Here is a 25,449-nt window from a genome sequence, read left to right as displayed (position 1 = left end):
TCACAGAGTTACATACGAACATTTCAAAGAAATATTTCATTTTAGATTCTGTAGATACCTATAATCTATATAACGCTTTGTTTTTATTCGAACAAAATATAACATATTCTATACGATCAAGAGTTTATAAAAGTTTCGTACGAAATTTATATATATCATAGGCGGATCCAGGAATTTGTGAAAATGGATGTCTAACACTTTATCGTAATTTTCACAATCTCAACCCCCTGCCCCCATTTACACCCTTTGCTTGTGTACATAACATATCAGGGAGAACAGTTTTTATACACAAAAATGCTTAAGACCGGCGAACATTAAGTGGCAAGAAAATTAATGAAATATACAGCATTCATTATGTTAATCTGTTACACAGTCAAAACAATTGACGTCACAATGGGCGATCTAACGGGTGGGAACATTTTCCGGCACAGAATGAGGATTTTCTAAATGAAAGCGTTTGCGAAGAAATTTTATTTTGTGGGGTGGTTTTCTTTGGATTTAATGTATATCATATATACAATATATACACATAATTTAACGCAGTCTTGTTCATTTATGCTCATTTCTCATGCATATTTACGCAGCGCGCCCGTAATCGTAATTATTTTTTGTACGATAGTAATGAAGTACATGTATGTGATGCGTAAATATGCATGAGAAATGAGAACAGCTTTCTTCGTAAATCGAGTTCCATATACACATACATGTATACCGTTTTCTTGAAATGTTAACCGTAACAAATATGCTTTAATGGGTATTATTATGCGGATCATGCGCGGTTGAATTGGACTTTTGCATCAATATTTTGCCCCTGAAGTGAAAGGTAAATGTTGATTGAATTAAGGAATTGCAGTTTTCATTGTTTTATGATCAACTAGATGAATTATTAAAATGGAACTAATAATTACGTTCCCTTGGTAATCTCTTCTAGACCTCATACTTTTGTTTTGAATACGTTTCACCAAATGTTAAACTATGGCATGTCAAACGTTGCAATAGTTGATCTTTTCCATTTGTATTGTATAATTTCCCATTTGCATTCTATATTTTCCATTTGCATTGCATAAATTTGTATTTGTATTGTATAATTTTTCATATGTATTCTATATTTTCCATTTTGTATTCTACACCTGCCGCAACACAGGATATCCGGTTTAAAGGTCATGTCGGAAAGACCCGTGATTCACTATCTATGTTGATGCGGCAATGGCAGGCGCGAAGCTCGAACTCACGACCTCCCACCCACAAACCAAGCGATATATCACTGAGCTACCGTAATCAGGTCCATACAGGACTAGTTATCCCCCCCCCATGATCTATGTTTTATAGAACTGTCCAGAAGAGCATGCACATTTTATTTAGTCAGAATTCAGTAGATTAGGGGGGCTTAGACCCTTCGGTTTAACACCGAGTTTGGTTTGTTACAACTATTCATTGGATCAATCTCGAGTTACCGTTCATCGAATTTGGTAATGCGTGAGATGTTGAAGAGGTCAAGTTCAGGAGCCACGTTTTGCAGGAAGGTACCGTATTTGCTAAATGCAATGGTGTGGCACCACCCCCACCCCCAAATTCATTGATTTTATGCGCCTATTGTAATCAGCACATTCAAACTAGTCCTGGCTGATCTAGATAATTTTGAATGAAAGGATGCAGTAAACTGCTGGATGTCAGGGGACTGTCTTAAGACCCCTAGTGAGTCCAGGGCAAAGCCTAGGTAGGGGGTGTAGGGGGAGGGGGGAGTGTAGGGGGGGGGGAGAAATCCCTTGAAACCAGTGTGTTCTGACAAAATAAAACGTACAATCAAGCTTTTTTCGACATTTCTATACAAAATATCATATTTGTGAAGGGAGAGGGGTCGCCCGGCGCAAGATTCGTCATTGCTAACTACATAAATGTATGTTCAACTAGTCCTATATGGAACCGGTCGTGTTAGTTCAGTGATACATGCATACCCTTTGGTACGTAACCGTGAGGTCGCATGTTCGAGTTCTACTCGTGTCATGGCTACATCAAACCTTAAACGTAAATATAGCTGATACTTCGCCAAACGCATGGCTATTTAAAAGTGAGAATCACCGATAATGTGACACCCCGTGTGGCGACAGGCATTGGCACGTTTAAGAAACCCCACTGCTACGCCACTGTGCGCTGAGCATAGTAAGTCTATTTGTGGTACGTCACCGGCCTACAGTTGGTGACGGTTATATATAAGTGGCACCTAAACTAATGAAATCCTTCGTAACAAATCAAAATAAAAAATGCCTAGGATACAATACAAATGAAAGATTTTGCAATGCAAATGGAAATTATACAATGCAAACCAAAAAATTATATATTACAAATGGAAAATATAGAATACAAATGGCAAATTATACAATATGAATAGAAAATATAGAATACAAATTTAAAAAAATGACAATGCAAATGAAAATTATAGAACGCAAATGAAAATTTCTACAATGCAAAAGGAAAATATAGAATACAAATGGAAAATTATACAATACAAATGGAAAATCATACAATACAAATGGAAAAGATCAAATATTGCAACGTTTGACATGCTATAGCATGCCAACGTTGCAATATTTGATCTTTACCAGCTGTATTGTATAATGTTCCATTTGTATTTTAGTGGCAAGAAATGAAATATACAGCATTCGTGATGTTCATCTGTTACAGTCAAAACATTTGACGTCACAATGCAGCGGGTGGATCCTAACTCCACGCGGATTGGAAAGATTTAAGCTTATTGCCGCGCACGAGTGGGGGCATTTTTCAGCTCGGGCTCCCTTTAAAACATGTCCAGATTGAAATTCCAATTTGTAAATTGATTGACAATCCACTTAGTTTTATTCTTATTGCATTAATGAATCATAATGTTTGATATGAACCCCGACCTTCCGCATGCGGGGCGAACGCTCTACAATTAGACCTCCATGTTAACTGCATGTTATGTACAATATTCTATTATATATTATTAATTACTTCTCTACAATGTACATGTATTTATTTGAGAATGAATAATTTTGTTGTTGTTGTTGGCGGTAATTTGTTGGAGCTGGGAATTCCGCAGAGGGTGTGATATGTAGTCCACAATGTGGATGATCTCGTCTTTGTTTACATTTTCACTGGACAAAAATAATACAGCATACTTGAGGGGCGGACCGGGTGAGAGGTGGGGGAGGGGAGAGAAGATTAGTTGGGGAGGTTCTTATACTTTTTTTTAAATAGTATAAATTCTTTCGTTTTTAGCTTACCTGAGCTGATAACTCAAGTGAGCTTTTCTGATCGCCTGTTGTCCGTCGTCTGTCCATCTGTAAACTTTTTACATTTTCGACTTCTTCTCCAGAACCACTCGGCCAATTTCAACCAAACTTGGCCAAAAGCATTCTTGGGTGAAGGGCTTTCAAGTTTGTTTAAATAAAGGGCCATGTCCCTTCCAAGGGGAGATAATCACAAAAATGCAAAAATAGGGTGGGGTCATTTAAAAATCTAAAAAGAGCTGAAATTTACATGAAAGTTTTATGATATAGTGCAGCTTCAAGGTTTTTTAAATCATGGTCCCCGGGGGGTATGATGGGAGCCACAATAGGGGATCAAAGTTTTATATACATATATATAGGAAGAATCTTTAAAAATCTTCTCAAGAACCACAGAGCCAGAATAGCTGAGATTTACATGAAAGCTTCCTGACATAGTGCAAATTTAAGTTTCTTAAAATCATGGCCCCCGGGGGGTAAGATGGGGCCACAGTAGGCGATCAAAATTTTACATACAAATATATACATGTAGGGAACATCTACGGGGTCAGGAAAGTAGAAATTTACATGAAAGTTTTCTAACATAGTGCAGATTCAAGTTTGTTAAAACCATGGACCCCTAGGATAGAATGCGGCCAGAATAGGGGATCAAAGTTTTACATACAAATATATATGGAAAATCTTTAAAGATCTTCCTCTCAAAAACTACTGGGTCAGGAAAGTTTACATTTACATGACAGCTTTCTGACATAGTGCAGATTCATATTGATTGAAATCATGGGCCCCAGGAGGAAGATGAGGCGACAATAGGGGATCAAATTTTACACACAAATTGGGGAAATCATTAAAAATCTTCTTCTGAAAAATCACTGGGCTAGAAAAGTTTACATTTACATGAAAGGTTCCTAACATAGTCCAAATTCAATTTTGAAAAAAAACACCATGGCCCCCGGGAGTAGGTTGGGGCCACAATAGGGATCAAAGTCTTACATGCGAATATATAGGAAACATTTTTAAATATGAGCCAAGGTGACTCAGGTGAGCGATGTGGTCCATGGGTCTCTTGTTCCTTTTTCACCACTAATCTGCACCGAATATAGACGTATTCGATGCCGGTTTTAATTTTAATCTACTGAGGCTACATCCAGTTTGCAGGAAGCGTGGTCAGAGACTGGGTGCAGTAAGCCTGTTATAGTTATATGTATTATAACCGTAGCAGTGCATATGGGAAGTAAACATGCAATACACTACAGTACCCAAATGATATGCAATTTATCACTATTCAGGGGAAGGGATGAGAGGGCTATCCCCTGTCCGCCCCCTCATACTTGTATCATATCAAACCCATATTCCCTTCCACGTGGACGTTTCCATATGAGTGAAAAATTCTTGAGCAGGACTTTACACAATACACAATCAATCAATCTCCTTCCACGTGACCCACTGATGGTATATAATCCTAGTTATGATATCATAGCAGAACGTTACGGTTTGCGGTGAAGCATGAGACGCTTTAAGGACTTTTGTACTAAGGATGCACAGCAAAAAGAGAAAGAAGAGAGCTATACAAGCTTCACGTTCAACAATTGGATCATTACTCGACCATTTCGTTCAAGTCGAGGGGTTATTTTAGTTTTACTGAAATAGCTAAATGGGTGAGCTGATGTTGCGATTGCACGTTCAAGTTCACTTTATTTGTGCTGTCACAATTATTTTTTTTTTAATAGTAAAAACGGGAGGTGCTCCAAATGGTTTCGGTGTAGCAAGCACAATGCCCTCTAGTGGAGAATCCCTGCGAAATGCATACATGTTTGTCAACGATAACGTCCTAATAATTTTCTGTGTATTTGTTTTCTAAACTTCTAAGAAAAACTGTATTAATTAAATGTCAGTCTTTGAAAAATTCATTGACGAGGAATTTGCAATATAATCAGTCATTTTTAGGAATGAGTTTTTTATGGGACCCATATACTTCCACCTTTAAGTTATCCCAGGATGGGAGCTCTATACCGTTCGATTTGAGAAGGTTGTGGATTTGTCATTATCACATAACAGAGTCCCGGTCTACGTTTACTCTCCGCCAAACCTCTGGATCACTTTTATCAATTTTTGGAAGTCGTAGAAAATGGCCACCAGTGTTTGACCCAATCGTAACTCCTCGAATGTCTCGCGCACTCGACATAGATCTCGGATGTAGTACGATGGCATCCATGAGCGAATTTGATGCATTGTCAATTGTGACGTCACAGCAATGCATCAAATTCGCTCATGGATGCCATCGTATTACATCCGAGATCTATGTTGAGTGCGCGAGACATTCGACGAGTTCCGATTGGTGTTTGACCTTACAACGCCCGCCCGTCATCCCGAACCCGAGAAATAATCGGGAGGATCGATAAACTTATAACGCCCGCCCGTCATTTCGAAACCGAGAAATAATCGGGAGGATCGATAAACTTAGAACAGTCTGTTTGCTGTTGAAGTTAGGTTTATGAAAAAAAAACAACAACAACAAAAAAAAAAATCAAAAACAATATTTTCACCTCGTAGCTGATCATGTTTTAGTTGAAGTATGGTGTTAGTAGCGTTGAAAATTTAGAGAAAACAACTAAGGAATTATTATACATGTATGAATATACAAGGGTTGACCCCACCCCCTTTTTTGCAAAGGAATATGCCTCTGATTTCTCTGATCATGACGCTGATTTGTCAATGTCGATTCTGAAAATTTAGAATAAATCAAAAAGAATGATCAAAGCTTGCATTCTAATATCTTTCTATACTAGTTGTATTACATGTACATCCTACCTTGAGTCATCAGAAGGACAGACAAATGTGGTACAAACTTTACGTGGTGATTGGATCATTGCTCAGTTCAGTGAGCTATTAGAGGCTGGTTTTATTTTCCAATAATAATATCTCGCGATCATGGTTCTTCAACAAAATCGATGATGATTCTTGATTGGTTTGTTGAAATATTTAATCTGTTGTTTAACAGCATTCCAGCTGCGTATCACTCTGATGATGGTTTCGATATCAACTAAACTTTTTTGTTGGCATTTATTGCTTTATTATGGTAAGTCCAAAGTTATATATATATATATATATAAAAAAAAATACAATCATTAATTTGTTTTATGAAAACTATATATTTCATGTTAATATTTATTTCATGTGAATTTTTATTTCATTTTAATATTTATTTCATATTAATATTTATTTCATGTTGATATTTATTTCATACAAAATCAAACCTTAAGAATTACCTTCAAGCGAATTAACCTGCTTTAAATGAGAAGTCGGAAGTGTTACAACGAAAGCAAGCAAAATCCATTGTATTTTATTATTAACAATGACTCCCATAATTAAAAATGAAAATTCAGGAAATAATGCTTTCCATTAACTAGGCAATACCTGTATTGCTTGCACGGTGCCTGGCAATTCAGCAACATTACACGTAAAAGTGTTGCTAGGTTTGCTGTAACACGTGGTCTGCTAGGTTTGCTGTATCACGTGGTCTGCTAGATAAGGTTAACAGAGAGCTCACGAAGTCGTGGCGGTAGACCCTATAATAACAGTTTATCCAAATGCTATCATCTCTGTTCGAAGTTTATGCCAACGTCTCTTAATCAATTTGTACTGTCCGCCCATGTCATAGTACAGTAGATAGCACCCCTAATAATGGGTAATGATAATATCATCAGTAAGTTGTATGTTATTAAACCCCTAATATTATTACAAAATCACCGGTTGAACCGTTCCTGTGGGCTGAGATGCTAGATGCAGACGACGTGTTCGACAGTGTTCATACGCCCAACAGATTAATAGTGATTCGGTCTTTGCAGTTATAGGCAAATATCTTTCAAAATTTTCTAATGCATTTTATCACAGGATTAAAGAGTAAATGTTAAAATTGTATGATATACATACACACGGGTTTGCTTATCAATCAGGCGTAGCGATGAATGTTTTAACACGGGAATCATTATGTATGAGATACACACACACGGGATCGTTGATCAATCAGGCGTAGCGATGAATGTTTTAACACGGGAATCATTATGTATGAGAGTAGTATAACCCGGCTCGATAGGGAGTTCAACTGAGTGCAGTTTTGAGTGCGGGGTGATGGGTGGTTCAACTGAGTGCACTTTTGAGGTCAAAAGGTCACGTTTTAGAGTGCATTCGAGAGCGGGCGTAGGGTGCGCCGAGCTAGGGTTTCGCGTGCCGAGGTAGCGCATGCTAGGACTGCGCGTGCCGAGATAGCGTGTGATAGGACTGCGTGTGCCGGGCTAGGACGGTATGAACTTGGGAGAGCGCTATGAGATAGGAGCGCGTGCGGAGCTATGACGCAACAATGGGAAGAAAAAATCGATAACACTTAAAAGTCGCTATGACGACGAGGCCCGAACCGTGTTTTATCGGTGTTTTAATCCTCAGTGTTTGATTCCTTTAAATTCACAGTGTTATTCATAAAAAACGCATGGTTGAAAGTTTACACTTTTATTCAATGTTATAATCTAATTAATTCAGAGTTCAGGTTATTGACGTTGTGGAACATTCTATATGACGTTGTGGTCGAGCTAGGCCTGGAACATGACCTTGTGAAAAAACCTGCTTTTCTTGTGGCAATAAGTATATAAACGCAATACACAATATTCGCGTTGTCACTTTCATCACAAGACTAATATGGCAAAACACGTTAAGAAATGTGGAAATAAAAAGAAAAAGATTTCAAAAGGAAAAAATGTCTTCTGTACGTGGCAAATTATTAAGAAATATGAAATAGCGAAGAAATGCAGAGGATATTCGGACTGGATGGCAGGAATAGCGATTGGGACTGAATTTGTAGTGCATAGTACCATACCTAATGGACATACACATGCGGTAATTGTTACCAAAGAGAAAATGACATTTGAACAACTACAAGAGAAGATTGGACGCATAGATGATGTGCAATCGTGCAGAAAATTGAAAGACTCAATACGTTATGTGACTAAAGAAGACTATAGAGCGGTGGTTGAAGGAGTAGATAAAGATTATTGCTCAGTCATTTGGAAAGCATAATATGATTACGGTGTGACCGTTGGGGCGAGCGCAGCATATCTGAATACATTTTCAAAAAATTTATATTGAAAACAATGAAAACTGATTAGGATTACTGTCTTGCTCTTCTCGCCGATGTAGGAACCAGTTTAGCGGGAAATGCAACGAGCGTGTTGTGACGTAGCCTGGTAGTTGTGACGTGACTGTTTACATTTCTTTAGACAATATTTTAAAAAGAAAAAGAAAGGGGGAAGAATATGATTGTCATCCTTTTCTTTCAAATAAGAAAGGTTTGTAATACTTCAAAGATTTTTTTTATTATTATTTTACGAATCGGACCATCCGCCATTTTGTACGAGGGACTTCTGGGATTGGCGTCAAAAAAAATTCTTGTTAGAGGTTGAGATTTAGCTCGGATTATTTCCCGCGCTCTAGTCATTAGAGCTCGCAGTACGAGCCAGCGCGGAGCGCTGGCTCGCTATAAGAAGTCTTATTCCTCGGATATTATCATTCCTACTGGTTACCCATACTGTGAATTAGCACCTGCACAACAGAAACAATACAGAGAGTTCTTTACTTACTTCACAGAACAAAAATATCAAGATGAAATTTACCGTGATAATTTAGAAATTACTTTGAAACCATGGCAATCATGGGTTATGCAGCACTTAAAAGAACAAAAGGATCGGAAGATTTTATGGTTGTATGATGGGATGGGAAACAATGGTAAAACAACATTGGCTCGATATCACCACATTGTTAACGGCGTGTTTTACACAGTTAACGGTTCATATGAAGACATTGCATTCGCTTACAATAGAGAACCTTATGTGATTATTGACTTAACGAGATCAAATGAAGACTGTGTTAACTACAAAATTATGGAGAGCCTGAAGAATGGCATGATGTTTTCGACTAAGTACCAATCAGGTACCAAGGTTTTTAAATCTGCTAAAATTTGTGTCATGGCAAAGAGCAAGGTACATTAAGGCCCAAATTTCGCCACAAAATTAGGATAAATTTAAAATGTGGTTTCACTTGGTTTAATCATTATGATTATACACTAGGGCATTGGCCCTGATGATACATGTGGAAATTAGTGACGTAATATGTTCTGTGACGTCATTTTCCTTATCTCCGATTGACATTATTTACCGAAATCGCCGAAATTAGCCGTTTTTTATGCCTTTGAATCCATTTTTAAGATCGAGGACATGCAACAACCACCAAGATGTTTTGTGTACAAATTAATCATGTTGAAAGTCAGTAATGAGCAAAATTTCGACTTGGTTGATAAATGAGCAGACTATTAAATTTAACGTTTAACCATTTTCCGCGTTCATCTGTAATACAAATTTCAACGTTGATGGTGTTCATATATACAAATTTGATGAATAGATAACATCCATATGTACAGCATACTAAATTTTATAAGACTCTACGTAGTTTGCATTGAAGAAGATAGTGTGTAATCAGAGAATTGGAATCTTCGACACAGATATTTCCGATTCCAATTTTACTCGTTTTATGTTTGATATAGATACGCAATGATATCAACGCAATTAATGTAACACATGGCAAAGTTCAATCACATATTCTTTTTTATCATAGATAGTTTATGATATGAATTATCCCTCTAAATTGGTGTGCATATACTGTGGCGGCTACAATGCGTATCTAAATACATGTCTACATACGCCTTGTCAGTCATAATATTCTAACGTACATGTAGGCTAATTATAACTTATTGGGTATGTTGCATGTGTAATTTCAAATGCTATTCTAATATTGTATTAAGCAATATGTCAGACACATCTAATGATAAATAATCATAAGGGGGGGGGGGATAAATCAAAATTCGCATATAAAATTTATGGAAAAACTACATTCTCAAAACAAAAGAATGTGTGGGCCAAATTTTCCTGTTGCTACGTCGCTGTAATAATTATTTGTTTATAGAACCACCTTACATTTGTCGATGACTGACGCACGTGTTCTGTGATATAGTCTTATTTAAAAATACATGATAGCTAGTCATTGGTTACTATTTTCATCATTAAATCGTGGAACTGGTGTTGAAGTATTAGAACGCGATTTTTACACATAAGGAGAACTTTCTTTTCCTGCATTTACACTCTAACCATTCCACTCACCGTCGTTCACTTAACATTTAGTGGCATGTGCACAAAACATCACTTAATGACTAATCCGGACCTCCACTCTAGATCCGCGCATGATTCGGATATAGTGACTATATCCGAATCATACGCGGATCTAGAGTGGAGGTCCGGATACCCCCTCCCCTCTGGAATTAAAGTTGCATGTAATGTGTGCGTAAAGCAATGACGACTAAACTAAATCAGATCACAATATTATCATGAAATCATTTGTATAAAACTTCAACGATTGTTTGAAATCCTTTTCCCAATCTACATAATTACCGGTGATTAATTCTTGGCTTTTTTCAATTTCACTAGAAATCTATGTGGAAATATAATGCAAGGTCTCAACAAAGCACAGGAATTTGGATACAGCAATAATATATTAATTTCAGCAAAACATGATATTTTGTAGGATTAAAGTTTGAACACTCGATATTTTCTTTGTTTAAACTTCAAATAATTCAAATAGCCTATGTTATAGAAATAAAGTAAAAATATTGATCAATTGTTCAATGTGTTGTAATCGTACACTATCATTATTTGGAGACGGTAGTGAAATGAAGAATTTTCGCTGCATTTAACATTGTAGATAGATGAAGTACATCAGTCGCGTGTCATTTACTACAAACGAAAATTGCATATTCCCAGATCCATGGAAATCGTGCAGCATGCTGAAAGTACCCTGAAGAGGTGTCTGACAAAATCAAGTGACGAAGCCCTTGTACACAACTATGGCTTCGAAAAACATGTGCTGGTCATGGTCACGGTGTGATGATATCGTGGCACTTATGTACGATGATGAATATCTAATATGAATTTAAGATCGAATGAAACTTAATTGGCTGTTTTATAATAATTTAATTATTCACATATTGTTAAGTATAACATTTTCTACAATTTTACGTTCTGTAGTAATTTTCTTGAGATCGATTAGGTGAACAACGTGAACAAGCATATGATATGTCTCCGAATGAAACATTACTTAACCGCCGAGTTTCACCTGAAAAAAAAAAAACTATTTGGTAAACAATGCGCACCCCTTTCTCACACCAAAAATCCTTGAAAAAAAGTACATATCTTGTTCGACAAAATACGGTACTATGCTACACATCGACGTATTCTTCATGATATTCAAGCATAAATATGATGGTTTGATGAGAGAATCATGAAAGAAGAGGCTAGATTTGGTCATCAAATTTTCATTTATTTGTCTCAAATGAACAATTTGCATCTAGATTTTGAATTTTTTTCCCAGACCCCCACCCTCTTTAAAAGGGGACAAGCCCCTCCCGCACTCTTCCCCTTGTCGCATCGCGAATCGGCCGTCTACTTTCAGCAGCCGGACTAGTCAAAAATCAGCAGGACTAGTAAATTATAGATTCTAGTAGTCCTTTTCACTAGTATAGTGAAAAAACTTAGTGTCAAAAACTGATTAGATCTTACACCTTTCATTATTTTGACAATTGCTGGAAAATATAAATACCTTTGACTGACGGCAATATATATGCTGATGCACTGTCATAGTGATTGACTTTGGTACTGTTAATAGACAATCTCTGCTTCATTCATCATTAGAAACTGGCCGAAAAGGAATTGTTGAATTATTTATTAGACAGGGAAACCAAGGTTATTTTCATGATGTCTCCGACTAAATCGGCATGTAGCAAAAGGTAGAGAGAGAGAGAGAGAGGGGGGGGGGGTGGGTGTCACAATATACGATCCTCTCCCATGCGGACTTCGGACGTGGTTTGAGACAATGAATATGATTCAAACTTTTTTCCTTTGCGTAAATACTAATGCGTTGAAAGATTTGTTATATAAAGATAAGTGTCAGTAGCATGTGTATTTTCTTCAAATAATGAGTGTAAATAGATGCAAGTGTATATGCTAAAACATTGAGGATAATACCGACAAGATTATTTTTTGTTAGGTTTTTCATTGTGTCAGTGTCAAATCTTGTGTAGAACTTATCACATTGTTTGTAAATCTTATCACATCCTATAAGGTTCACATTCGGTCCCATTGTCGTGTGTTGAATTTTAAAAAAAAATTGAATTGCAAAGACAAGAACGGTATATTTCAATAGCAGTGTTGTTTTTGACATTTCTTCAGCGCGAATTAGCTACTGACGGAGTGACAGATTTGTCTACTGAGTCCGTGTCATTTTAGGAGATTAAATGAGCATTCCGTCGTATTTATCTTCATAACCAGAATACATTGATTTTTATATGTGCTAATTGGTATTCTCAATAATTAACACATTTGAAAAAGAAATTAAATATACCTAAATCATCAAGCTAGTTCATCATTTAACAGAGACTTGGCAATCCCTAGTATTGATTAGAAAATATAAGGATGCCATATTTGGCATCTAATGCATTCAATTTGCACAATACGTTCATTATATATTCATTTCAAAATAGGTTGGTGGCAATATAGTTTTTCTTCGAAACATTGCTTGGTCATGTGCAATTTCAATGGGATATATGTGTATATTTTTGTGCAGCAGGATACGGACATGTAAGGTACTAAAATCAATGCTAGGCGTTTGATAGATGCATTCCTGTCAAAACTGCTGGAAGCAAATGGGACTAAACATTTATTATTAATATAATTTGGAACAATTCTAGATATCTACTATTGTTGTGAGGGTAAATATCATTTCCATACAGTAGGACCAGCAGGCATGTTCACGAGGCTATCTTAGGGCTAAGCCGTGTCGTAAACATGCCTTAAGATACTACATAATCTTAAATCAGTTTCCGGAATTTTTCCCAAACTTAGGCCTCGCCATAAGTTCATCCGAACTTTAAGACAGTCCAGCCCTTGCCCTAAGGTCCTCAAAAGTTTGTTTAAAATGGCGTTAGCCATCATATTGAGGCGAAGGGTTCAAAGAAACCATGAAAAGATAGATGTATTTAAAGATATTGACAGCCCACAAATATTACTTAGTTGCGAGTAAATATACAGATTTTCGTAGCTTCCCAGTGGTTTTGGACTTGGATGCCTTCTTAATGTCACTAGGATAGGAAGGTCACTTCTCCCTACTCTGACCCACAGTGGATGAAATAATCTCTCTCTCTCTCTCTCTGTATATATATATATATATATATATATATATATATATATATATATTAACACATATGGAATGTTCGAGTTTCCCTATGCGTTTCTTGTACTTCTTTATTTTAAGCAAGGTTTGATAGGGAGAAGTTGAACTGAATCTCTAGATTTTTAATAAGTGCAAAAAGGTCAACTACTTAAATGAAGATTGTTTAATATATATAAATATATATGATGTATACGAATATATTACCAATCAATGATTACAAGATTAAAATTCATGAAAAATTACTAAAGCCTATGAACATTCAGAAATAAATTTCATGGCTTTTGTTGTATATTGTGGAGGCCACAATATGCGCAGTGCAGAAGTTGCTGATTAATCCAGAGCACGTGTTTACAAACTACATTTTATTCAACTACACAGAAAGTACATACACACAACACAGATCTATGACGTAGAGCACAGTATCGATTATACAAAACAGATGTACATGGACAGTTTCCGGATTACATATATAACACTCCTCCCCCGTTAAGGATGAAAACTTATTACAATGAAATATTATCATTCATTAATGCTTCAATGTATGATATACATTTGACTAGATTATCAAACTTACATAATACTGAAATAGTTGAAACACATGGTAAGATTGAGAAGTAAAGTACAAAATGACTACAAACAATTGAGATAGTCACATTGGATCTAAATCTACACAGTCTTTAACAGTCAATAATATGAACACATTTACAAGTCCAGTTTCTGAGTGGGTTTACGGATCCGTTGTGGGTAACGACGCGGTGTATTGTCCGGTTTGGGCAATGGTGATTTGTGTTTATTACCCAACGGTACTGGTTGTTCTGTCAGTTTTTCGGTTGCCACAGATATCTCTGGCACGCTAATGTCCTTCGGTAATGAAACATCTGGTACATACACGGGTAGAGGCGGTTCACTTATATCACTTGGTAATACAGTGCTTTTCATTTGGTCAACGTGTCTGCGCCATGTGGAACCATTTACATCAACTTGATAAGACAGCGGACCGGTCTTTGTAGTGATGTTTCCTTTCGCCCATCTCCTTCCTTCCCTGTAGTCGCGGACTATTACAGATTGACCATTTTCGAATTCACGGATGTTAGTTCCGACATGTTTTGGTACTTCATGTTGTTTCTTGTGGACAACATTGGCAGTATTTGGTTTCAGAAGGTCAAGACGTGAGCGGATGTTTCGGCCATACATTCGCATTGACGGAGTTTCGTTGGTGGTTGCATGGGGAGTTGTGCGATACTTGAAAAGGAAAGCGCATAACTTTTGGTTAAGGGTTGCAGATTTGTCATTGTCTGCACTCTTGATCGCGCGTTTAAAAGATTGTACGAATCTTTCTGCCTGTCCATTGGTGCGAGGATGGTACGGTGCAGATGTTACATGTCTTATACCGTTCCGAGTCATGAATTCTTTGAATTCTGCTGAGACAAATTGTGGGCCATTGTCCGATACTACTTCATTAGGTATGCCTTGACGGGCAAATAAGGTTCGCAGAGTTTTACTGTAGCCGATGCTGTTGTAGATGTCATATGAAATACTTCCGGCCATTTGCTATGAGCGTCAACCACAATGAGGAACATAGCATTCTTAAATGGTCCTGCATAGTCAATGTGTAGTCGGTACCACGGAGTTTCAGGCCAGTCCCATGGGTGTACCGGTGCAACGGTAGGCTGATTCTGTACAGAAAGGCATCCTGTACATAAGCGGCATGTTTGTTCTAGGTCGCGGTCGATGTTCGGCCACCAAACATACGATCTTGCATATGCTTTCATTCGGACGATGCCAAGATGTCCTACATGTATTTCATCCAACAGCTTTGTGCGTAGGTTTTCAGGAACTACTACTCGATTTCCCCACATGATACATCCTTGATGTAATGTTAATTCATCCTTTCTTTGAATATAAGGTTTCATGTTGTTGTCACAAGTGCAAGGAAATCTCCCAGTCGACACAAAGTCAAGAACTTGCGATAAGATAGGATATCGTCGAGTTGAATTGCGCACTTGCTCAGAAGTTACAGGTAACATTTCTAACTGTGTACTGTAGAACATGTCCAATTCATCAGCCTCTTCTGGTTCTGTAGAGTCGAGCGGCAATCTGGACAGTGCATCCGCATTGCTATGCTTGTGTGTGCTTTTATACGTGATGTCATAAGAATGTCCAGATAGGAAAACAGCATATCTTTGCAGCCGCGCCGCAGTCATTGCTGGTAAAGCTTTGGATGGGTTGAAAATACTGAGCAATGGCTTATGATCAGTAATTAGCGTGAAGTGTTTTCCAAACAGGTAAGTGTTAAACTTTTGTATACCCCAGTAGATAGAAAGGGCTTCTTTGTCTATCTGAGAGTATCCACGCTCTGCTTTCTTCAAGGTTCTTGATGCATAAGCGATAGGACGTTCATTTCCATCCGAAAATGTATGCGAGAGCACACAGCCAATACCATATGGAGATGCATCACAGGCTAGTTTCAAAGGTAATTCTGGGTTGTAATGGCAAAGTACTTGTTCAGAAGCCAGAATGTTTTTCACCTTCCGGAATGCGGAATCATGTGAATTTGTCCATTCCCATTTCACCTTGTCCTGGAGGAGTCCGTTCAAAGGGGAGACAACTGTGGAGTAGTTCGGGATGAAGCGGTGGTAATAATTGACCAATCCCAGGAATGCTCTTAGTTGTGTAACATTTTCAGGCCTGGGTGCCTCAGTAATTGCAGTGATTTTATCTGGTGACTTATGCAAGCCATTTTCGTCGATCTCATGTCCACAGTAACTCACCCTCTTCTTAAAGAATTCACATTTGTCCAAATTGACACGCAAGCCATATTCATCGAGACGTGACAACACCTTGCTGAGGTTACGCTTGTGGTCCTCATCCGAAGTACCAGTGATGATGATGTCATCCAAGATGCACTGGGTGTGTGGAATGCCCTGTAGAACTTGTTCTATGGCCCGCTGCCACATAGCCGGGGCTGAAGCGATTCCAAATACTAGTCGTTTGTACATATACAGTCCTTTATGCGTGTTGATCACGAGAAGCTGCTTCGATGCTTCATCAAGCTCCATCTGGTGGTATGCTTGAGTGAGGTCAATTTTTGAGAACTTCTTGCCTCCAGAGAGATTGGCGAATATATCATCAATTTTAGGTAACGGATATTGATCCACTTTCAAAACTGGGTTAACTGTAACTCGATAATCACCACATATGCGAATGTTACCATTTTTTTCAGGGCTGGGACAATAGGGGTTGCCCAATCACTGTGAGCCACAGGATGTATGATCCCTTCATGCTGAAGTCTATCGAACTCCTTTTCTATCTTGGGTCGCATGGCATAAGGTACGCTACGCGCCTTGAGGAATTTTGGATGTGCATTATCCTTAAGGCTAAGGTGAGCTTTAATGTCCTTGAGTTTCCCTATGCCCTTTGCAAACACAATCTTATGTTGATTCAGAAGCTTGTCAAGGTTTGTGGTGTGATCCATGCTTGGTATCCCTTCAAGGTGTAATGCCTTAATGTCAATCCAGTTGAGTTGGAGTTTCTCTAACCAGTCTCTACCAAAAAGCGCTGGTCCATTCTGAGGTACAACGAATAAATCCAACTCGGCTTCTTGTCCATTTATTGCTACCAAGGTTTTCAGCTTACCAATGGGTCTCATGGGATGTCCAGAGTAGGATCGCAATGTTTTGTCGCACGACTTTAGTTTCACATCTTTGAAAGTTGACTGATAATCCTGCTCGGAAATTATCGACAGTGCTGTACCTGTGTCCAGCTCCATGCTAACAAGTCTACCAGCTATAGTAGGTTTCACGATAATGGGTTTCGTGTGTTTCTCCTGTACGCTATTCACATTTATGTGCAGAATTTGGTCGTCATCTGATTCGGATTCTCGTAGCATGTGTACTCCTCTGCTTCTGGATGTTTTCCTACTGTCCTGTCGTTTCCCTCTACGTTCCTTCAAACACGCCTTTTCAATATGTCCCTTAATCGAACAAAAACGACACACAGTGTTAATATGTTTACACTTGTCAGGTTTATGGTCACCCTCACATCGAAAACATGGTTGCGCAGGCGCAGATTTTTGTTTGGACTGTTTTTTAGGGGTAAATGTTTTCAAGTATACCTTGTTGACCTGTTGTTGGCTACGTTGTCCCTGTAATTCGATTGCGTCATTAGTGGCTGTTTCCATAGCTACTGCAGTCTTCACCGCTTTGTCCAGGGTCAGATCATCCTTCGATAAAAGGTTTTTCTGGATGTTTTCATTTCTCAGACCGCACACAAATCAATCTCGTAGAGTGTCACCAAGATTAGCACCAAAATTGCAATGAATAGCCAGATTTCGCAGCTCCGCAACATACTGCATTGTTGTTTCACCGTGTTTTTGGTCCCGCTTGTGGAACCGGAAACGTTCCGCGATGATAAGAGGTTTGGGGTTCAAGTGTTTATTTAGATGATCAATCGGCACTCAAAAGTTTTGTCAGACGGTTTGTCTGGGGCTACTAAGGTTTTTAGTAACGCATAAGTTTTTGGACCTATTAAACTGAGTAGTGCCGGTACCTTCTTATCGTTATGTACCTCATTGGCTAAGAAATACTGTTCAAGGCGTTCAGAATAGGCCTCCCACGTTTCTATGCCATCGTCAAAGTTTCCTATCTTACCGATTGCGAAGGTCGCCATCGTTACTGAGCCGTAATGGATTCGTCGTAGTGTTGAACTACCGAAATCTCGTCGCCAGTGTTGTATATTGTGGAGGCCACAATATGCGCAGTGCAGAAGTTGCTGATTAATCCAGAGCACGTGTTTACAAACTACATTTTATTCAACTACACAGTAAGTACATACACACAACACAGATCTATGACGTAGAGCACAGTATCGATTATACAAGACAGATGTACATGGACAGTTTCCGGATTACATATATAACAGCTTTGTATACATTCTACGTAATAAAGGCAAAACAATTATTATGTAAATCATTCAATACAATTTTAGAATGTTGATTTTGGGGTCATTTTTATACACAGGATTTGAAATAATAGTCAATCAACACACATAACAAATTAAAATTATCAGTAAAGCAATTGCCTATCATGAAGAATCTTAATTCATTCACTCACATTAATTAATTTTGGCAGATCCAGAGGAGGGTCCCCCCCCCCCCCAACTTTCTCTGGGACATTTATGTAGCTGTTTAGCATTAACTAGAAATTGCCTGACTCTCTTGTAAAGAATTTCCATTTGCATTCATTAAATGACACACCAAATTCCATTTTCTGCTTGTATCAGATTCACAGGACTTGCTTTAATGCATGCTTAATCTGATGTTGAAATAGGCATTTAAAAGATATATAAAACGTATGTTCGTTTTATAATATTTCTTTTCACATATCTTCTGAATGAATTTCATGTTCTGTTTACTACAATCCAAGGTAACATTGGTTAGTGCGTGTTCCTTCGCTCAAAAAATATCTAGTGTGCTGGAAAAAAAAAAGAACAAAGTGTACATATACACACAAGAATAACTTAAGGTAACCACGCGCTACGTACATATATAATATTCATTTAATTTAGATTAAAACAATGCAAATGTAAATACAATGTTAAAATTGAATGAATATATATGGGTTGCTCTACAATTCTTAGATACAATTACACTAATCGTCCTTCAAATCACAGCACCCGCTGCATCGAATCATCTACAATTGATTTTAAAATGGAATCGATAAGATTATTGCTTCATTGTCTTTACCAGTGATCTTGACCGAAGATTCACAACTTTGGTCCAAAGTCATGGCAAACCATCTGACCTCAGACATTTCTTGTATTAAGTTTGACCATCATCAGTTTCTTACATTACCGAATTTTAAGAGCCTTGAAAAGACAATATCATTGTTTTATATTAATAATCTTTTTTTTAAACTTGTTTCACTGACAAAACAAATTACACAAACATTCTATGTAATTATTTGTCTGTCGTTTTACCAAAGCATTTTCTCAGTGACCTTGACCTGCTCCAAATGCTAAATATCACAACTTTAAGATCACATGCAATCTTCCCAAAACCACGAGTTGTACCACATATATGAACCTCTAAATATTCTCTATTAAATTAGGCCTACTGAGTTATAGCTCAGACAACATTTGAGATTTTTATACATATGTACTGGTAACCTTGAAATTGGTCAAATAATTTCAACACAAGGTCAGTACATATGGTTTGGTGATTTAAAACATTCCAAATATCAAGTATTACTTATAGTTGTCTCTCCCATGTAAAGATCCCGAAGGGATCCGGGTTAGAATAGGTCTGCAGTACCCCTTGCTTGTCGTAAGAGGCGACTAAATGGGACGGTCCTTTGGATGAAGCCGTAAAAACCGAGACCCCGTGTCACTGTAGGGGTGGCACGATACAGATCCCTCCTTGCTCAAAGACCGTAGGCGCCGAACATAGGCTTAAATTTTGCAACCTTTCACTGACGTCTCAACATGAGTGAAAAATTCTCAAGAGGGACGTTAAGCAATATACAATTAATCTAAAGTATGCGATGTTGTAGTAATGTTAATTTCAAATACATTTCATTGGCTAATCTCGATTTCAGAGAGAGAGAGAGAGAGAGAGAGAGAGAGAGAGAGAGAGAGAGAGAGAGAGAGAGAGAGATATTTATCTATTAAACAGCATAGAGATAAAGATAAATAACAGTGACCTGTACGAATATTGATCGCAATTAATGATATTCAAATATTGTGCATTTAAATAACTATTCCTATAGACACTAAATTTGTTGTAGTTATAAATACCAACTTGTAATTTTCTACAAAAAAAAAAGAAAAAAAAAAAAATGAAGATAGAAAATACCAACTTGTACTTTTCTACAAAAGAAATAATTGAAGATAGAAAATACCAACTTATAATTTTCTACAACAGAAATCATTGAAGATAGACATTGACCCGTGCGTGCACGAGTGGATATAAAATAATTATAGTGAAATTGGAAGAAAAAGTACATGTACTATTTTAAAATTACATGGGGGTTAGTTGTGATTGGTTTTTGTTTGAAAATTTATTGTCATCTAATAAATGACATTAGTTCACACAATACTGGTGTTATATTTGGTTTGTTGTTCCTTCAGTATATGGAACTTTACCAGAACACCAATATTACATAAATAGTATCAAGTGAAATATGTCCAACAAGAGGTACTGTGAGCAATGCTCACTAAGAATACCCCCCTGCTTACCCCAATATCGCAAAGGGTGTTGGTAATAGGTATAAATTACTTCTTTTCTGAGTGTAAAAAACAAATGGCATGACAAACCTTGGGTATTCTCTTCTCTAGCAGTGCGCTTGACCTTTGACCTCAAAGTTGATAGGGAACATCTTCGTCTCATGGGTAGTCCATATGTATGATATGGTGACTATAGGTGGAAAGGGTAACGCTTCAGAGCCCGGAAACCATATTGCTACATCGATGTCCAGTGCCCTTGACCTTTGGACCCCAAATTCGAAAAGGAACATCCTCGTCCCATGGGTAGCCCATATGTATGATATGGTGATTGTAAGTGGAAAGGATAATGCTGTAGAGCCCGGAAAACATATTCCTACTTCGATGTCCAGTGCGCTTGACCTTTGAACGTTTGACCCCAAATTCGATAGGGAACATCTTCGTCCCTTGGGTAATAGATGTGTATGATATGGTGACTGTAGGTGGAAAGGATAATACTTTAGAGCCCGGAAACTATTGCGTCTACAGACAGACGGATTGGCAACCTGATTCCAGTATCCCCCCCCCAACTTTGTTGCGGGGTATATTAAGTTCAAATAGTGGACAATTACAGATGTGTTCATCTAAGTTATAAGTAGACGTAATTGAATTAAATCTTCAAATCTGTTATGGATATGTTACAAAGTATCAACCTATCTTTCATTTTATTCCACTTATCTTCCCTTTAATTAGCTGGAGAACTGTAGCTCTCTGAAAAAATATTGGGACGGAACAGAGAGCTACAGATCCACCCTTTATAAAAACCTTCGATTAACGGCGCACAAAAAGCTGCGCACGGCTGAGACCTGATATCGTTATATTCTTGTGTTACTGTCTCATAACGGTCAATCTCATAATTCCTATAAGCAATACAAAATAGAGAGTTGGGCAAACACGGACCCCTGGACACACCAGAGGTGGGATCAGGTGCCTAGGAGGAATAACCATCCACTGTTGACCGGTCACACCCGCCGTGAGCCCTGTGTCCTGATCAGGTAAACGGAGTTATCCGTAGTCAAAATCAGTGTACCAAGAACGGCCTAACTATAGGGGTAAACGCATAATTCATTGTATATTATTTATACGGTGTAATTAAGATGTAGGTTTGCAGTCAAAAGTATGGCAAAAATTGTGAATGTTACAGTGATTGAAAATTGAAATGATATATGTATGATACAAATAATAATTATACATGTATAATTTACCGAAGAAATGGAATGGTCTAGTAAGCAGATTTTCATAATATTTAAGGGATCATTTTAAAAGATTATCAGAAGTGTTTGACATGCTAAACCATGGCAGTTAGCAAGATGTGCATTTTGATTAATTACAAAAAAAATATTTAATGTGTTATAAGATTAAATGTACCTTAAAGATGCAGTGTGTATAGGTATATTCTGTCTGTAGATTAAACTTCATTTCGGCTTCTAAAAGTTACACATGTCTACATTGGTCACATTAACATGTTGCGGATTTGCTTTAACGGGCTTATCATCGGAACAGATGTATGAATGCATTTTTATTAATTTGTGATTTTCCAGTATTATTATTATTTTTTTTTTTTTTGGTAAATAAAACTGGATAGTTTGCTACTCATTGCCTCATTGTCAGATTTTGATTTGAAAAGGCACTTAAAGTATCGCGAAGGTTTTCAATGTATTGATGTAAATTTAACATTTTTTTGTTGTTATATGTCTGACCTCCGAGGAATTACAATTTAAATTGCCAGCGCTATCAATAACAAAAAACTTTGTAAAATGTTTTACATGAATAGAATGTAGAGTATCATCAATCGAAGGTTATTATATAAATCAATTCTCTCAGAGTAATGATATCAACAGGCTTTACGGTATCATATTTCTAGGTGTTTCATTAGGCCAAATTCTGTGATCTAATCGACGTATTGTCATGATCTCGTCTGCTCAAGCATTATGATGATACATCAAAGACGTTAAGTGATTTCCTCAATCTTGTACTCGGGTTTTTATTTAGGTTCCTAAATTATGTATATATTTTAATCATTATACCTCAGGAAATAATCAACTATAAACTACATCAGAAGAAATGAGGATCTCTGAAAGATTTACACTTGGGTTTTGCGAATCTTATATATTTTGTTGTGTTTTTATCAGACTTTTTTTTAAACAACTCATATTAAGACTTTACTCCTAATTGTACCACATATCCAATAGCTACTCAGTAAATAGTTCGTCAAACAATATTAAGAACTATATTTTGCTGTAATGTTTGAGAGAAAAAACCAGGAGAGTGGAAATCGCATTCCTTGCAAACACCGACATAGGATAGAGAAAAAATCAGAGAGAAACAACGATCGATATCTGGCGATATCAAAACGAGACGACTGCAGAAAACAGTGTGTCCAAATAATAATGAATAATCAAAACGAGACGACTGCAGAAAACAGTGTGTCCAAATAATAATCAAAACAAGACGACTGCATAAAAACAGTATCAAGATAATATTCAATAATCAAAACGAGACGACTGCAGAAAACAGTGTGTCCAGATAATAATGAATAATCAAAACGAGACGACTGCATAAAACAGTGTGTCCAAATAATATTCAATAATCAAAACGAGACGACTGCATAAAACAGTATGTCTAGATAATATTCAATAATCAAAATGAGACGACTGCATAAAACAGTATCAATATAATATTCAATAATCAAAACGAGACGACTGCATAAAACAGTATGTCTAGATAATAATCGAAACGAGACGACTGCATAAAACAGTATGTCTAGATAATAATCAATAATCAAAACGAGACGACTGCATAAAACAGTATGTCCAGATAATAATCAATAATCAAAATGAGACGACTGCATAAAACAGTATGTCTAGATAATAATCAAAACGAGACGACTGCATAAAACAGTGTGTCCAAATAATAATCAAAACAAGACGACTGCATAAAAACAGTATCAATATAATATTCAATAATCAAAACGAGACGACTGCATAAAAACAGTATCAATATAATATTCAATAATCAAAACGAGACGACTGCATAAAACAGTATGTCAAATAATAATCAAAACAAGACGACTGCATAAAAACAGTATCAAGATAATATTCAATAATCAAAACGAGACGACTGCATAAAAACAGTATCAATATAATATTCAATAATCAAAACGAGACGACTGCATAAAACAGTATGTCAAATAATAATCAAAACAAGACGACTGCATAAAAGCAGTATCAAGATAATATTCAATAATCAAAACGAGACGACTGCATAAAAACAGTATCAATATAATATTCAATAATCAAAACGAGACGACTGCATAAAACAGTATGTCTAGATAATAATCAAAACGAGACGACTGCATAAAACAGTATGTCTAGATAATAATCAATAATCAAAACGAGACGACTGCATAAAACAATATGTCCAGATAATAATCAATAATCAAAATGAGACGACTGCATAAAACAGTATGTCTAGATAATATTCAATAATCAAAACGAGACGACTGCATAAAACAGTATTCAGATAATAATCAAAACGAGACGACTGCATAAAACAGTATGTCTAGATAATATTCAATAATCAAAACGAGACGACTGCATAAAACAGTATTCAGATAATAATCAAAACGAGACGACTGCATAAAACAGTATGTCCAGATAATAATCAATAATCAAAATGAGACGACTGCATAAAACAGTATGTCTAGATAATATTCAATAATCAAAACGAGACGACTGCATAAAACAGTATTCAGATAATAATCAAAACGAGACGACTGCATAAAACAGTATGTCTAGATAATATTCAATAATCAAAACGAGACGACTGCATAAAACAGTATTCAGATAATAATCAAAACGAGACGACTGCATAAAACAGTATGTCCAGATAATAATCAATAATCAAAATGAGACGACTGCATAAAACAGTGTGTCTAAATAATATTCAATAATCAAAACGAGACGACTGCACAAAACAGTGTGTCTAGATAATAATCAATAATCAAAACGAGACGATGCATAAAACGTCTGTCCAGATAATAATGAATAATCAAAATGAGACGACTGGATAAAAACAGTATGTCCAGATAAGACGACTGCATAAAACAGTGTCCAGATAATATTCAATAATCAAAACAAGACGATTGCATGTAGCAGATTATTCAGATTACGAACAATTCCACGACCTTGAATAATGAATTCACCATATCAGATAATGAACATTTCACATCATAAATGCTGTCATCATAAACAAAAGTCTTCGTATAAAAAAGTTAAGTATTGTATTTCAGCATATCTAAAGTTCAAGTTTATAACCTGCATTTCTTACAAGTATACTTCTACTACTGCATCCAAACTTTTTAAATATAAGCAAACGTTAAAGTGCTTAGATATATACTATCTTATACTTAATCCACACACGTGTTCTTAACTTGTTCTTGGTCTGTGTCTTCTTTCAACTATAGTCCAGCTGAAAATGCCATGACTGGTAATTTTGATATACAAGGGCGAGTCAATAAGTAACCAGCCTAACTTATTTCCGGGTGAGATCCATCTCTTCTTTTTCGATGTAATTGCGCTCTAGTGTGATGTACTTAGACCAACGGTGT

At 36.8% G+C, this 25,449-nt stretch overlaps 1 protein-coding gene across 1 annotated transcript in view; it reads left to right on the top strand.

Moving 5' to 3' along the window:
• The first annotated feature begins 6,267 nt into the window (after positions 1–6,267).
• LOC125659061 (location of vulva defective 1-like) overlaps positions 6,268–25,449 on the top strand; it is a 62,722-nt gene continuing 43,540 nt past the window's right edge. The window contains exon 1 of the mRNA XM_056150458.1: positions 6,268–6,339. Coding sequence (XP_056006433.1) covers positions 6,285–6,339 — 55 coding nt within the window. The 5' untranslated portion in view covers positions 6,268–6,284. The remainder of the gene's footprint in view (positions 6,340–25,449) is intronic.

The sequence above is a fragment of the Ostrea edulis genome, chromosome 9 (genome assembly GCF_947568905.1).
Source record: "Ostrea edulis chromosome 9, xbOstEdul1.1, whole genome shotgun sequence".
Lineage (NCBI taxonomy): Eukaryota > Metazoa > Mollusca > Bivalvia > Ostreida > Ostreidae > Ostrea > Ostrea edulis.
This window is presented reverse-complemented; position numbering and strand designations above follow the sequence as displayed.